The following is a 13,635-nucleotide window of genomic DNA, read 5'->3' as shown; positions in this document are numbered from 1 at the left end:
ATATCCCAACCTCAACCCAAACAATAATATCCAAACCAAGCTTAAGAGAGAGTGTAAAAAGAATAGACACAAAATTTAGAAAATAAATTGTAAGAAAAAAAAATCTTGTTTTAACATGAAAATTGGAATTCTTTAATTTTAAATATCCAAATTAGTCTCACAAATTTATTTTTCTTTATTTTTTTTTCTAAAAGTAAAATGAAATAAAATTATTCAACGGATATGAAAATAAAATGAAATATTTATAAAGACTAAAATTACTTTTACCGATATGAAAATAAAATTTTCTCTTCGCCATCAGAAAAAACTCTCTTTTGAATTTTTTTAACAAACTTTCCTATAAATACTTTTAGAAAAAGGAAAGAAAAAAAAAATTAAATACTTCCAAAGCGATGACAGTAACATTTTCATTTGAAATACAAACTGCCGTCTAAAAATATAGATACCTCGATTGTGCAGTAAGTACATAATAGCAGAACCATGCGAAAAGGATATCAACGAACAATAGGCCACCAACTTCACACGCAAATGACTGAAACGAAAAAACCTCAAGTACAAACCAGCAACCTAAATTGTGGCCATTTCATCTATGCACAAATATTGATACAATAATGCATAAAAACTGAAAAGGATCGCTCCTGTTTGAAAAGAAAACCAATGGATTTCTAACCCAAAATTACAAATAAACCTTGCTATATTACAACATTCTTTACAATTTTATGAAAATATATAACGATTAGTATGATGAAATGAACCTTATTGTCTCTGACCTTTGATCACTATTGTTTCACCTATTGAGCTCTAATCAAAATGCATCACAGCCCTTGATGGGGCTCTTGTTTTCAAGACCATCTCTTCATACTCGTCTTCAGGGTTTGACAGGGCAATAATCGCCCCTCCAGCCCCTATTGAAGCTTCACTCTCATGTAGAATGACAGTTCTTATGACAATATTTAGATCAAATGTCTGATTGTATGAGAAAAATCCAATACAGCCTGAGTAGATACCTCGTGAACAACTCTCAATAGAATCAAGAATTTCCATTGATCTTAACTTTGGTGCACCTGTCATTGAACCACCGGGAAATGCAGCTTTGACACAGTCTACAGCACTGACATCTGACCGCTTCTTCCCACGAATTGTACTCACCATTGTGTGAACGGTTGCATATGATTCCACATCCATGAGACGCGGCACATGAACAGAACCAGGATCACATACACGACCAAGGTCATTCCTTAGAAGGTCGACAATCATTAGGTTTTCAGCCTGATCCTTTTCGCTGAAAGAGAAAGCAACTTAGTTCACAATAGATTCACCCAATTGAAAGAAAGCATTAACGACAAACAATGTCTTCAGAGAAGTATTCCAAAATTCAAAATGAAGCTGTAGAAACATTTGTTAAGATAGTGATGTGTAGAACTAAATATAGGTTACCTGAACTGTAATTTTAATTTCAGCTGTTCATCTTCCTCTTTGGTAGCACCACGACCTATTGTACCTTTGATGGGCTTAGCTTCTAGTGTATTCTTCCTATCCAACTGCAGGAACCTCTCGGGAGAAGAACAGCAAATACACAGGTCCTCCTTTGAAAAATTAAGCCAAGCAGCATATGGTGCTGGATTCCTTTCTCTCAAATGAAGATACAGCCCAAGAGAATTTAATTCCTTAATTGGCTTCTTCATCTGAGTTGTGAGGCATAATTCATAGCTTTCTCCATCTTTAATGTAGTTTAGACACTTCTTAACATCCTCAATGTACTGCTCTCTAGATTTTTCAGCAGCAAAACCAGCCTTGTTTGAAGAAAGTGTTAAATAATGAGAGTTCTGTTTTCCCAAAGCCATTTTCACAGAGCCGTCTAAGCTCAGAAGTTTCTCCTCTGTGTCGTCCAACCACTGCGTAATACTTGAACTTTCTTCGTGTATAGCCAATATGTAAACATCGTCATTTTTGTGGTCAATGACCACAAGATTATCAGCAAAGAAAAAACATGCATCTGGAGTTTTAGATTTGTGACGGTTAGATTTGACACCACATTCTACTTTGAGGTCATACCTGCAACACAAGAAACCGATTATTTGTCTAGTATCGGTTCATTGAAGAGATCACGTTGGAATTACAGTGTTTTAGATGGTTAAAACAGAGATAACTTCCCTTCTTAAGTATATTTTGCTGTAACACACATATTAAGAAATGATGCGTCAGTGTTACACATGATACAAAACATGAAGTACTTCCCCTTATTTATATTGATACTAAAGTATAGTCCTAATTACATAAGGATACAAATCAAAAGACAATAAAGAAATATTAAAACTAATTCTGAGAGGCGATCTAATATACATAAATTATTCTGAAGGTAGATTGATTGATATAATCGATATAATGTCAGATATTTCTCATATGTTCTAGCATAAATTTACATAACAATATCGTGCAAGTAAACATACTTAGCAAGAGGAACCGTAACATCCAAAATATCAGAATGATGATCCATAATATTTCAAACTCTATAAATGTTGGGTTGTCATATTATGACAATAAGAGATAATTACCTAACTTAATATAAGATTCAAACTAAGAACATAAAATCAGAGAAACAAAGCAGGACAAGAAAGAGTAGCTATAACACCGACAAAGCAGAAGTAATAGCATCATATAAAGATACAATTAGGAGAAATTGTTAGACATATGCTTAAGCGTTGAGGTTTATTCAATTTAGAAATATAATTGCTTATCATTCCCACCTACCCAATGTAACCAACATATCCACCGTGAAAGTCAAATGGTAGGCCTTCATATTCATTTTTATCATAACGATATGATAAAAGCTCCTGCAACATTATAAAGGCAACAATTTTATGTGGTAGAAAGGAATTGAAAAGGAAAAAATATTGAATATATTGTTAGAGAAATGAATATGAGGTCTATCATGATTGGGAAGATCCAAGTAGTTGGGAAATCATATAAATATGCACCAAGAAAATATACAAATGATAACAAACAAATCGACCTTTTTTTTTTATCTTAACCCTGTTTTTACGTCATCCTGAATCCTACCCCACCCTCTTTCCTTTCTTAATTTCATCTCTAGTCAAAGCATAAATCACTCAAAGCGATAAATGGCATTGCATTGGTCTAGATGACCAGAGAAGGGAGAATAAGGATCTTTTTTGTATTATCTGAATATTTGCTTTATTAGCATGTGTGCTGTTTAGAATAAATCATTTAGGATTAAAAATCAAATGAGAAATTCTGGGTAGCAAAGCTTGGGAAAGATAAGATATCCTCCAAACTATAGAAATTATAAATACATGCATTAAGGACTAATTATCTCAAAAGCTTGACCTGTTATGTAGAAGCCCATTAACTATTTTATATCCAAAAAGTCCCTTGATGCAAAAGCCTTTCAGGCTTGAAGCAAAGACAAGAATAGCAAGTTTTTCCCTTGCGCTATTTCAACTAAATAATGAAAAGTGAGGATAACATAGAACTTCTGACAAAGGTTAGTATCATGTCAAGTACCAATTCTACTAGAAACTTTAATTGCTAGGAAGAAGCAAGAACTATGCCTAAGTTTAACAATAAGGTGTATCCTCGTTGAGGAGTGTTATGCAAGGAAAAACCATCATAAGACCAACACAGTTTCAGTCTGTATGTACCTTGTTCAGAAAATCAAGAAAACCTTCTTTCAAAAATATCGTTTCCGAAGAACCTTGACAATCTTCCAATGACAAATAACCACCGCCTTTTGAACTCCCGTCACTGGAAAAGGTTACATGGTGATAGAAATACTTATTATCCTGTTCATGCATCAATAAAGAAAATAGTGCAACTCAACTCTTACAAGCATACAACAGAACACAAGCATTCCACTTATTTTAAAGAAGGCCATTCACCAACACCTCATATAAAAACATAATTAAAAAATAAATAAATGTAAAACAGAAAAAGAAATTAACAGTTGACAGGATTGATTCCAAACCTTTGATGAGACAGTCTGAATGTTAACTGCTTCCAAAGCGGTCCGCCTTTTCCTCCCATAAATGAAAAGCGTGCTCTTTCCTATATAGGATGGAAAGAATAACAAATATTTGGTAATTAGCAGCATAATAATGAAGCTTTTTATCTCAATATGACGAAATGCTATGTCGCTCGATTATTACAGTTCGAAGATCTAAATGAAAATAGATGTATGTAATGTGCATTATAAGCATGAGATAATAAAAGGTGTCTTCAACTTCAAAACATTGGAATACCTTCTCTGTGGAGGAACTATCCAACCAAAAGGTGTTTTCAGTTTCATGTCCAAACAACTCACAAAATATACTTTCTGCTCCACCAACTTGACCAGCCAAGTGACCAAATTTCCTCCATTTCAACTTCAAACATTTATAACCAGTGGTTGCATGATGAGTATTGACCATGTTGAACATTTCTAAATGCTGCATCTCAGTTTTACTATATTCCAAATGTCTCTCTGCATGAACTATTCTTTTTAACTGATCCACTGCATTGTTCTCTGCACTAATACTACTGCAAACCTCTATTACGTTTGAAAGCTGCATGCATGCTAAAGAAAGTTTACTGCTCGGGTAAATGACACAGAACTTATACATTTGAAGGTGAAAGAAAATTGAAAATAAAATTATGGAGCTTGTAAGCATTGTTAAAAGGACCGGGCCCTAGTTGGGGAATAAAAAAACTGGGATACAAGATACAACTTACTATTTGTGTCAGAGTATTTCTTTCCCAAAAGAAGTCTAAAAAAGTGCAGAAAAGGGAAAGTGCATACCCAATATTAAGCAATTACCACTCCCAAATAAGTATCAAGACAAATGCCCCTCCATTCCTTAATATAAGTCACTATTAACTAGTTCGCACGTACTAAAAATTTGTTAAAATTAATAGTGTTAAATTAGCAAAAGTTATCCGAACTTTCCAAAATTACCCTTATTTAAAAATTCACCAATTCTATTAATTTCTATCTCCACTTTAATTATCTTTTAACCCTCCTCTCAAAATATGATTAACCTTCTCTACAAAAATATTTACCTCTGAATAGTTTTTCAATTAAAAAAAGTTTGAAAATTTTCACAAAAGCCCAGAAAATCTGAAATTTTGGTTCCCAAGGGCACTCCAAAAGCCGAAAGGATAATATCAGAATAAAATCTCAGTAATTAAACATCTTTCATGCATTGACAACAAAGAGAATAAATTTTAATAACAAAGCTCTTCAATTTACCATCAGAATATGATCGTTTTTCCTTGAAAGATGACCTAAATCTCAGCCAATAATCGTCTGTAATCTCTCTAAAATTTTTTAATATTTGACTTCCGTAGCAGGTTGCAACACTTTCTGGATGAAACTGAAGATCAAAATTGTTAATTTAACAAATAATGAGCTAATATAAACGCAAAGAAATTATTATAGGCAGATCGTTTATGCATTACACACCTGCACACCATAGTGTGGTCTTGAAGAATGCCGGATTCCCATAAGAACTCTTCTACTTCTGGTATTTCCATAATCAAAATGGTTTGAACTTCCATTTCCTACTTTAGCTAAAAAAGGGTCAACGAAAATGCTTTGAACTTTTTGAGCTTCATGAACGTTGGACTTGCCTAAATCTTTGGACCCAAGAAATGGAAGTGTGCTAGTGGAAGAGGTCCATGCTATTGGAATGAGCTCTTTAGGAAGTGATTCAGAATCTATAACCAGTGAATGATATCGAACCACCTGAAATATGCGACTAACAACAATTATGACTATGATGGTAGATCAGATACATTTAAAATTTTGACAAAAAAAAACAAGAAATATAACAGGAAAAAAGGGATAAACAAATACTTGCGAGAGATTATCTAGCATTTTGTAACTTTAGATGAACGATCACGTCACTGCATCAATATTTTCAGATAATATCAACTAATTATTCACTTACAAAGCCATTAGTTCAAAATTCCAATTATGGAAATGGACTACAAATCAAATAAAGTGCTTTTAGTTTGGAAAATGTTTTAGAATTGCTAGGAATGGATCCGTTTTTTAATTAAATTGAATTGAACACAGGTGATTTTGGGCAAATGGCCAAACACATCAATAACAAATTCATAGCAATTTCAACCTGTATTCTTACAAATATGTAGTGGTGAACAAACCTTGAAACCATAATTTCTGCCAGAAGGTATATCACGAAAAAGCTGGCAGCCATTGTGCTCAACTTCACTGTAAAGTGCAAAGCGTTAGTTGAAAGAGAAGGGAAGGATGTATATGATAACTTAAAATGATACTTTTAAGGTATATTTATTTTCATGAATATTGCAATTTCATAATAAGTACTGGAAAATATATGGTTTTGAAATGTTTAGCCGTACCTCAAACGACCATGGATTGGTTCAGATGCATGGACTATTTGAGCTCCATGCACATAACCTAATGCCTATCACATCATAGATTAACCAATTAAATAAGAATATAATTTAAACAACAGTTATGAAAGACAGAATTATGACAAATATAATGAATCAAAAGGATGAATTACAAGATGTTTAAGTCTAATATAATACTTGATAGCAGTCAAGACATGACAACACAAGTTATGAGTGCGATTTATGAAAAATGATAGTCAATATAAGGCACTTATGAACAAGAGTTGGTCCACCATATTACCAAACCATTCACCATCATCATCAAGCAGAATGCAGCTAGTACACTGCTTACATACTGCTGAAGATACCATCTTAACAGAGCATCATATATCAATATATACAGGTACAACTACAACTTTTTTCAAAATTAAAAAGAGTGTATCATCTTAATATTCTTTAACCCAATTACATGATCATCATAATGTTTTTTTCTCCATTTTCTTCTTGATTATATCTCTACCATAACAAACCAGTGAATGGAATAAGATTTTCATCCAGTTTTAGCATAAAATCATATTAACCAAATACTTATTCCATTCCGAACTGTCCAAACTCCATTCCTTCACTAGACTTTGAATACTAATTAATCTTCAGAAGAAACATGAGAAAGGGAAAACATTATGACACGAAGACTCTATCCTAGTATGATTACATAATACAAAGGAAGGCTATTAAGGGATAAAACTGTTGTACGTTAATGCAAGATCGGAATTCAAGAAATAAAATGAACTCTGCATTGAAACTCGGCCATACTATTAGAAGTAGAAATTGAAACCTTAAAAGTCATAAGATGTTCTAGAAATGAAGGAAGCGTCCATGTAAGGTTTGTGCAGAAAGAAAGCGAGTAAAAATCAACATCGGAGTAGGGGGATAGAGGAGGCAGCAATCTTGCTGAAAAGAAAAGTAAATACCTGGTGTCCTAGGCAAACACCAAGAATAGGAATATCCCAGCATTTAAGCAACAGCTGAAGACAAATGCCTGAACCACAAACGGAATCGTTTCCAAAATTATTAAAGTATAAAAACCCTCCACACTTCAGGAAATAAAGATCAGGGTAACTTATCAAATTAAATAATATTATTAGATTCTGCAAACTAAATTAGGTGTTCTTTAAAAAAAAATACGGTTGAACATCTATTGGGTGGCCCAACAACAAAATCTGGTAGATTCTAATACCATATTAGAATGAAGTGAGCTTAACCCAATTACAAAAGAGGCTAATGGGGAGAAGGATCATCCAATTCTTACTAATAATTGTATTTTATCTATGTTTCTAACTAAGATAGGACCTTTTAACACAGATATTGAAATCTGTAATAGAAGCAGCTTAGTTTTCTGCTGCCTCTTTTGGAGCAATAAGTAAATGTAGTGAAATTATCAAATCCAAAAGGTCATCCATGATTCTCACCTATATCTTCTGGGCATGCTGGAGAACCAGGTCCAGGTGATATTACAATGTTATCAAAAGCATTTTCTTCATACAAGTAATGGCAAAGTTCTTCCCACGTCCACTCATCATTTTGGATCACCACAGGCGGGACTGGCAAAAATGATAAACCAAACCAGCTGTTAAAAAGGACATAAACTCCTTACAAAACTTCTTAAACCCTTCCAAGATAGAGTATACTGTACAAGACTACGGAATGTTCACAAAGATATTTAATTCTTCTAAAAGAATAGTGACACGCATGCAAACATATATATATATATATATATTTATCAACAGTATTTTCCTATTTACATCTACAACAATTCTATTAACATTAACTCTTGTGGTCATCCAATAATTGGTCATTATACCTCTATTTTTTAAGGCTCCAAGTTAAAACCACATTATGTTGAACAGAGAGGTTTATCAAAATGGCTAGTTAATACATTGTCACAAGCTGGTTTACTCACTGCATTTTCAACACATAATAACTTTTTTACAAATTCCGTGCAGTTCAATATTGAAAAAGTTAATTTATGACTACAATTTCTTTTAAAGAGTCCTTTTAAAAAAAAAAAAAAAAGACAATTCCCTGTTAGATATAACTATTAGATTAGGAAAACAACATTTTGCAAATTGTCTTCTACACACATCCACATTAAAGTGAGAAACAGAGAACTTACCTCCATTAATAACAGATAGTTCCTGGTATATATTGTAAGTGTAACTATCATAGTTGTCAATCAACAATGTCCTCACAAAATCTGCCTTCTGTAGAGGCACATGCAGCCTTCTCTTTCTTTCATAAGACTCCTCTTTGTGGCTAGGCATCAATTGGCAAGAAACCTCAGCGTTAACGTTCTTCCCATCGTGATTAGATGCCCCCACATCACCACCTTTCTTGAGGAAGCAAGAAACCCTTAAGGATGGTCTGGACAGAAGAAAGTTCACATTCATGTATTGCATGCATTCACTCGCAGGACATGCGAGCTCCGAAGGAAACAAACGCAAAGAAGTCATGCTTTCCTAGGAAAACTGTATAAACACCTTCTGCAGATGAATATGCATAAAAGTAATTACCAATCAGCTGGTAGTTAATTATATGCAAACAAAAGTCCTTCCGAAAAGCATTAGAAAGAAAGACGGAATACAAAAACGTAAGGTTTCAACTTTCACCAGTGATTGTGGGTGTGATTGTGTAATTCCTCTAGTGAGCAGTGGCAGCAAGAAAAGTTAGATCTGAAAGAATAAGAGATACCGAAGAAGCAAATTGAATATAAAACAATGACATGAAAAAGAGAATGAAAACATAACACATGTAAGCTTACGTGTATTGCTGTGGTTCGGAGAAAAGGAGGTGCGCGTTCAGAGATCATAGAGGTGGCAACTGGAATGGGATTGGCGGGAGAAGAAACATGGTGTTCGTAGATTCGGAGCGGGTGGAGGAGATGGAGTTTGTTAGTGCTTTACAAGAAAGGGTAGTGCATATATATATAGTACTAATAAACCTGGATTAACTTTTAAATAACATAAGTTTTCTTATTCTTAATGTTGTTTTTATAATATATATATATATATATATATATATATATATATATGTATATTATTAACTCTTTAAAATGTTTTTTATTCTGATTTAAGAAAATTAACATTTGATTTTATTATTACTTTTATTTCTTAGCCTTTAAATAGTCAACTGTTTAGAAAGAATTAATTATTTGACTAATTAGACGAAGAAAATTAGAGAGGGAAAAAAACAAATTTATGAATGAATTAAATACAAGAAAAAAAATAACAATAACCTTGTTCACACAATACAAAATTAGAAGAAGTTTGAGTATTTATAAAATAAAAATTTTATGAAAAATATCTAAATTTTACTATACTTAAACATTAATTAAGCTGCATCTTTTAATTGTTTATTTATTTATTTACATTTTAAAAAACCTTTATAAGTTACCATAGCAAATAGGCTTTTTATTCTAAATAACTTTTTTAATTCTTTAAAAAAGTAAGTATATTTTTAATCATTAAAAGTTACATAAAATTAGATTTTGTGTATTTCTGATCTAATTTAGTTTTAAACTATAAAAATAATAGTATATTTTCTAAATAAATATACTTCTTTTAATTCAAGTGCATTAGTTTTTTTTTAACGTGTCAAAATATATTTTAGAATGATATCTAAATAATTTATTATTTAATACATTTTAACTTAAATATTAGTTTAAAACATCGTTTCAATATATAAAAAAATATTATATTAAAAAATTATATTTATTTATTATTAAAACTTATAGATCAAAATACATATTTAATTATTTATTTTATATTAGTGATTGGAATGCATTTAGTTTAAAAATTCAGCTATTTTAAAATAAATTATTAATAATAGAAATAATATTTGATTATAATATAAATTAATTATCATAAATCTGAACTATATTTTTTATTTCAAATACCATTTATTATAACACTTAATTTAATATAATCTGAGAAAAGTTTTGTATTGGTAGACTAAAATATTCATATGCCATCTCAAAATATATCCGTATGCACAAGTTTGTTGACTTTCAAGAAAAATAAAGATGAAGTTAACAATATTTTATGATGAAATAATAATATAAATTTATTTTATTTCAACTATTAGTACATTTTCAATAAAATTATATATTTAAAATATTTATAATCTATAAATTTTAGCGATGTAAAATAATAAGTATTTATTCAGTGATATATATATATATATATTTATTTATTTATTGTGTGTGTTTGTTGATATACTATTAAAATAATAATTTTCTATTTTAAAATACAACATATGAGGTAGTGTAAATGAATTTATATTGTAATCAATATGTGTTGATAGTATGGATATATATAAGTTGCACATGCATGTGAATAGATTATTTTAAAATAAGTTAATTATCAATGATTATTTTATATTAATAACATTGTTATTTACACAAATATATTTAATGACTGTGAGGAGAACTAAAAAACTTCAAATTTAACATTAGAAAAAGGATTAAGAGTCTAAAAATACTGAGGAGTTGTAATAAAATAAAATAAATTATAATAAGCTAAGGGCTTGCAAACTCAAATGCTGTATAAAATAGTATTTAGAAAAACATTATGAATTTTGATGAAATAAAATCATTGTCAAATAATTACAGTGTGGTTAAATAAACTATTAATCAGCATTTTAACTATATATGATATTTTTATTATTGAAATGAAAAAGAAAAAGTACAGAAAATAAAAACATCTGATTACATAAACTAGGTTAGCAAAATTTAATATTTATTTGTGAAATTCACATGGTATTGTCTTCTTCTTTAATTATCCAAATTTATAAAAAATCCCGTAAACTTTATAATAAACACTTTATAATAAACTACAGTATTCTATTGTATTACATTTATAAATATCCTTGTTTTTTTACAATAACTACATGTGTAAAACCTAATTTTATTACACCCGAGATAATATTTCCTTTTTAAGTAAATAAAACATAAAAACGTCAAAAATAAATTTATAATTAATTATTTTTTAATTTAATTTTATCTCTTTATAATTATAAATTTTCTTGCCTTTCTTTTATAACTTTTTGTTAATTAGTTATCCATTTTATAAATAAATTAGTTTTAAACTTGTGTGTAATGAGTGTTTTCGCAGGGATTTATTTTTGTTTGTATATTATCAAAAATATTCAAAGATTAAAGAAATAAATAATAAATAATGTTAATTTTATCAGCATGAAAAAATATATTTGAAATTAAGTTAATAGGTCTATAAAAATATAAATAGTCAATTTTGTAAATATATAAATGATAAAGTATATGCAAAAATATATAATAAACTTTCTAAAAATATAAAAAAAGTATATAAAATACGTAGAAGAAACTCGTTAAAAATACAAATCAATATATGAATAAATTTAATGTGTATTGTTATATAATAAGTATATTGACAAACTAGTTTAATATGTATTATTAGATTCGTATAATTTGTATACGGACACACTTATCTAATGTGTGTTGTTATACTTGTCTATTCAGTCTATGTACAATTTTGTTTAATATATATTGAAAGACTTATCTAATCAAATAATTAATAAAGTTGTTTAGTGTGTATTAATAATTTCATTTAATATGTGTATATGAACACACTCGTTTAACATATTGCAAGATTTGTTTAATTAGTGTATGGACAAACTTGTCTCATGTGTGTTGTAAGACTTGTCTAATTAATATATCTACTCGGCTAATATGTGTATTCTTATATTCATCTAATCAATTTATGAAATAATTAAATAATATTCTCTTTTGCTATACTTATCTAATTAATGTATGATAAACTCATTTTTTGCTATATTACTATAATTGTCTAATGTTTTTTAATATACTCATCTAATTAGTGCATGATCAAACACATTTAATAGACATTGCAAGATTCATTTAATTTGTAAATGAGCTATTAATATATATATTATGTGAAAAGATCTGACTAATGCATATTGTTATAGTCATTTAATTAGTATATGAATGACTCTTTTAAACAATACATCAACATACTCATCTAATTTTTTTTTCTTTACTCATTTAATAATTACATTTCTAACTTGTATAATAATTTTTGTTATATTTATGTAATCAACTTATTAAATGACTTATTTAATATTATTTGTTATATTTCTCTAATCAATGTCTAATATATGTTTATAGATTCGTGTCATTTATACAAACCTTAGTTATGGGAAACATTGGTTCTCTTAAATTTTTATTAAAATAATTATTTTTTAAATTATGATATATTTCATATATTTTACATCCAAAATAATTTTATACAGAAATTTTAGCAACCAAAAATATTTGCTGAAAATATAATAATGACAATATAAAAATATTACTACATAAATGGGCAGGTAAAAAAATATCACTCATGGCTAAATCGTTTTAAATGTTGATAACTTTAACAATAAACTAACATAAATTCATCACAATTTCTGTATAAAATTGTGACCAAATTCCAATCGCATAAAAGAAATAAAAAATTATTATGAATGATAATGACTTCCAATGGCATAAAAGAAATAAAAAATTATATTGAATCATAATTACTTCCAATTGCATAAAAAAAATAAAAAATTATTATGAATCATAATTACTTTACAATAACGGAACCGAGTCCTGAAAACTTTAATTTACTATTTTATTATTACAACATCACGAACTCAAAAGAACTACTCTTCTTTGTGTCTATTCGTGGCAACGCAGAGACCTGGTTTATTCCGTTGCTCCCAAAAATTGACCACATTAACATATTCCAAACACGCTTATGATGCACAATGAACTGATTAGTATATATCATCCATAGCTTATCCACACATTTTTTCTTACCTCTACAATTTAATATTAACAAGGATTCGTACGAGAGAAAAAAATTGAGAGGTTATGAATATATGTAGATAAAATTTGTGGTAGATAGTTATTATCGATAAATATTTACTATCCACATATAAGATATATTGGATATTTTAATACTCATTTTTAAACGAATTTGATACTGATTCGTAGATATATGTTATTTGCAAAATATAATAAAAAAAATAATTTATATATTTTATATATTTTGTAATTAAATTTAATTAAAAATTAAATTATATTATATTTTTTGTACTTTTAATTTAATTTATTTTATATATTATATATTATATATATATATATATATATATAATAATTTACATATATATTTGTAATTTTATTTATAT

At 29.0% G+C, this 13,635-nt stretch overlaps 1 protein-coding gene across 7 annotated transcripts; it reads right to left on the bottom strand.

The window, feature by feature from the left end:
- Nucleotides 1-494: 494 nt before the first annotated feature.
- Nucleotides 495-9,344, bottom strand: LOC106772530 (aminodeoxychorismate synthase, chloroplastic). Of its 7 annotated transcripts, XM_022785459.1 has the most exons (16): nt 9,191-9,343; nt 9,039-9,101; nt 8,910-8,912; nt 8,546-8,793; nt 7,842-7,973; nt 7,344-7,411; nt 6,379-6,443; nt 6,163-6,229; nt 5,459-5,740; nt 5,246-5,369; nt 4,260-4,573; nt 3,986-4,065; nt 3,663-3,765; nt 2,752-2,834; nt 1,438-2,055; nt 495-1,282 (listed from the first exon to the last, which is right to left on the bottom strand). In XM_022785459.1, the coding sequence occupies exons 4-16, from the start codon at nt 8,691-8,693 to the stop codon at nt 802-804; spliced, it is 2,565 nt and encodes an 854-aa protein (XP_022641180.1). In that variant the 5' UTR covers nt 8,694-8,793; nt 8,910-8,912; nt 9,039-9,101; nt 9,191-9,343; the 3' UTR covers nt 495-801. The 7 variants fall into 7 exon arrangements, with proteins under 7 accessions (XP_022641180.1, XP_014514469.1, XP_022641179.1 ...); XM_014658983.2 differs by having other exon boundaries at nt 8,546-8,912; nt 9,191-9,344; XM_022785458.1 differs by lacking the exon at nt 8,910-8,912 and having other exon boundaries at nt 8,546-8,909; nt 9,191-9,344.
- Between the last annotated feature and the right edge of the window lie 4,291 nt (nt 9,345-13,635).

The sequence above is a fragment of the Vigna radiata genome, chromosome 8 (assembly GCF_000741045.1).
Source record: "Vigna radiata var. radiata cultivar VC1973A chromosome 8, Vradiata_ver6, whole genome shotgun sequence".
Taxonomy (NCBI): domain Eukaryota; kingdom Viridiplantae; phylum Streptophyta; class Magnoliopsida; order Fabales; family Fabaceae; genus Vigna; species Vigna radiata.
This window is presented reverse-complemented; position numbering and strand designations above follow the sequence as displayed.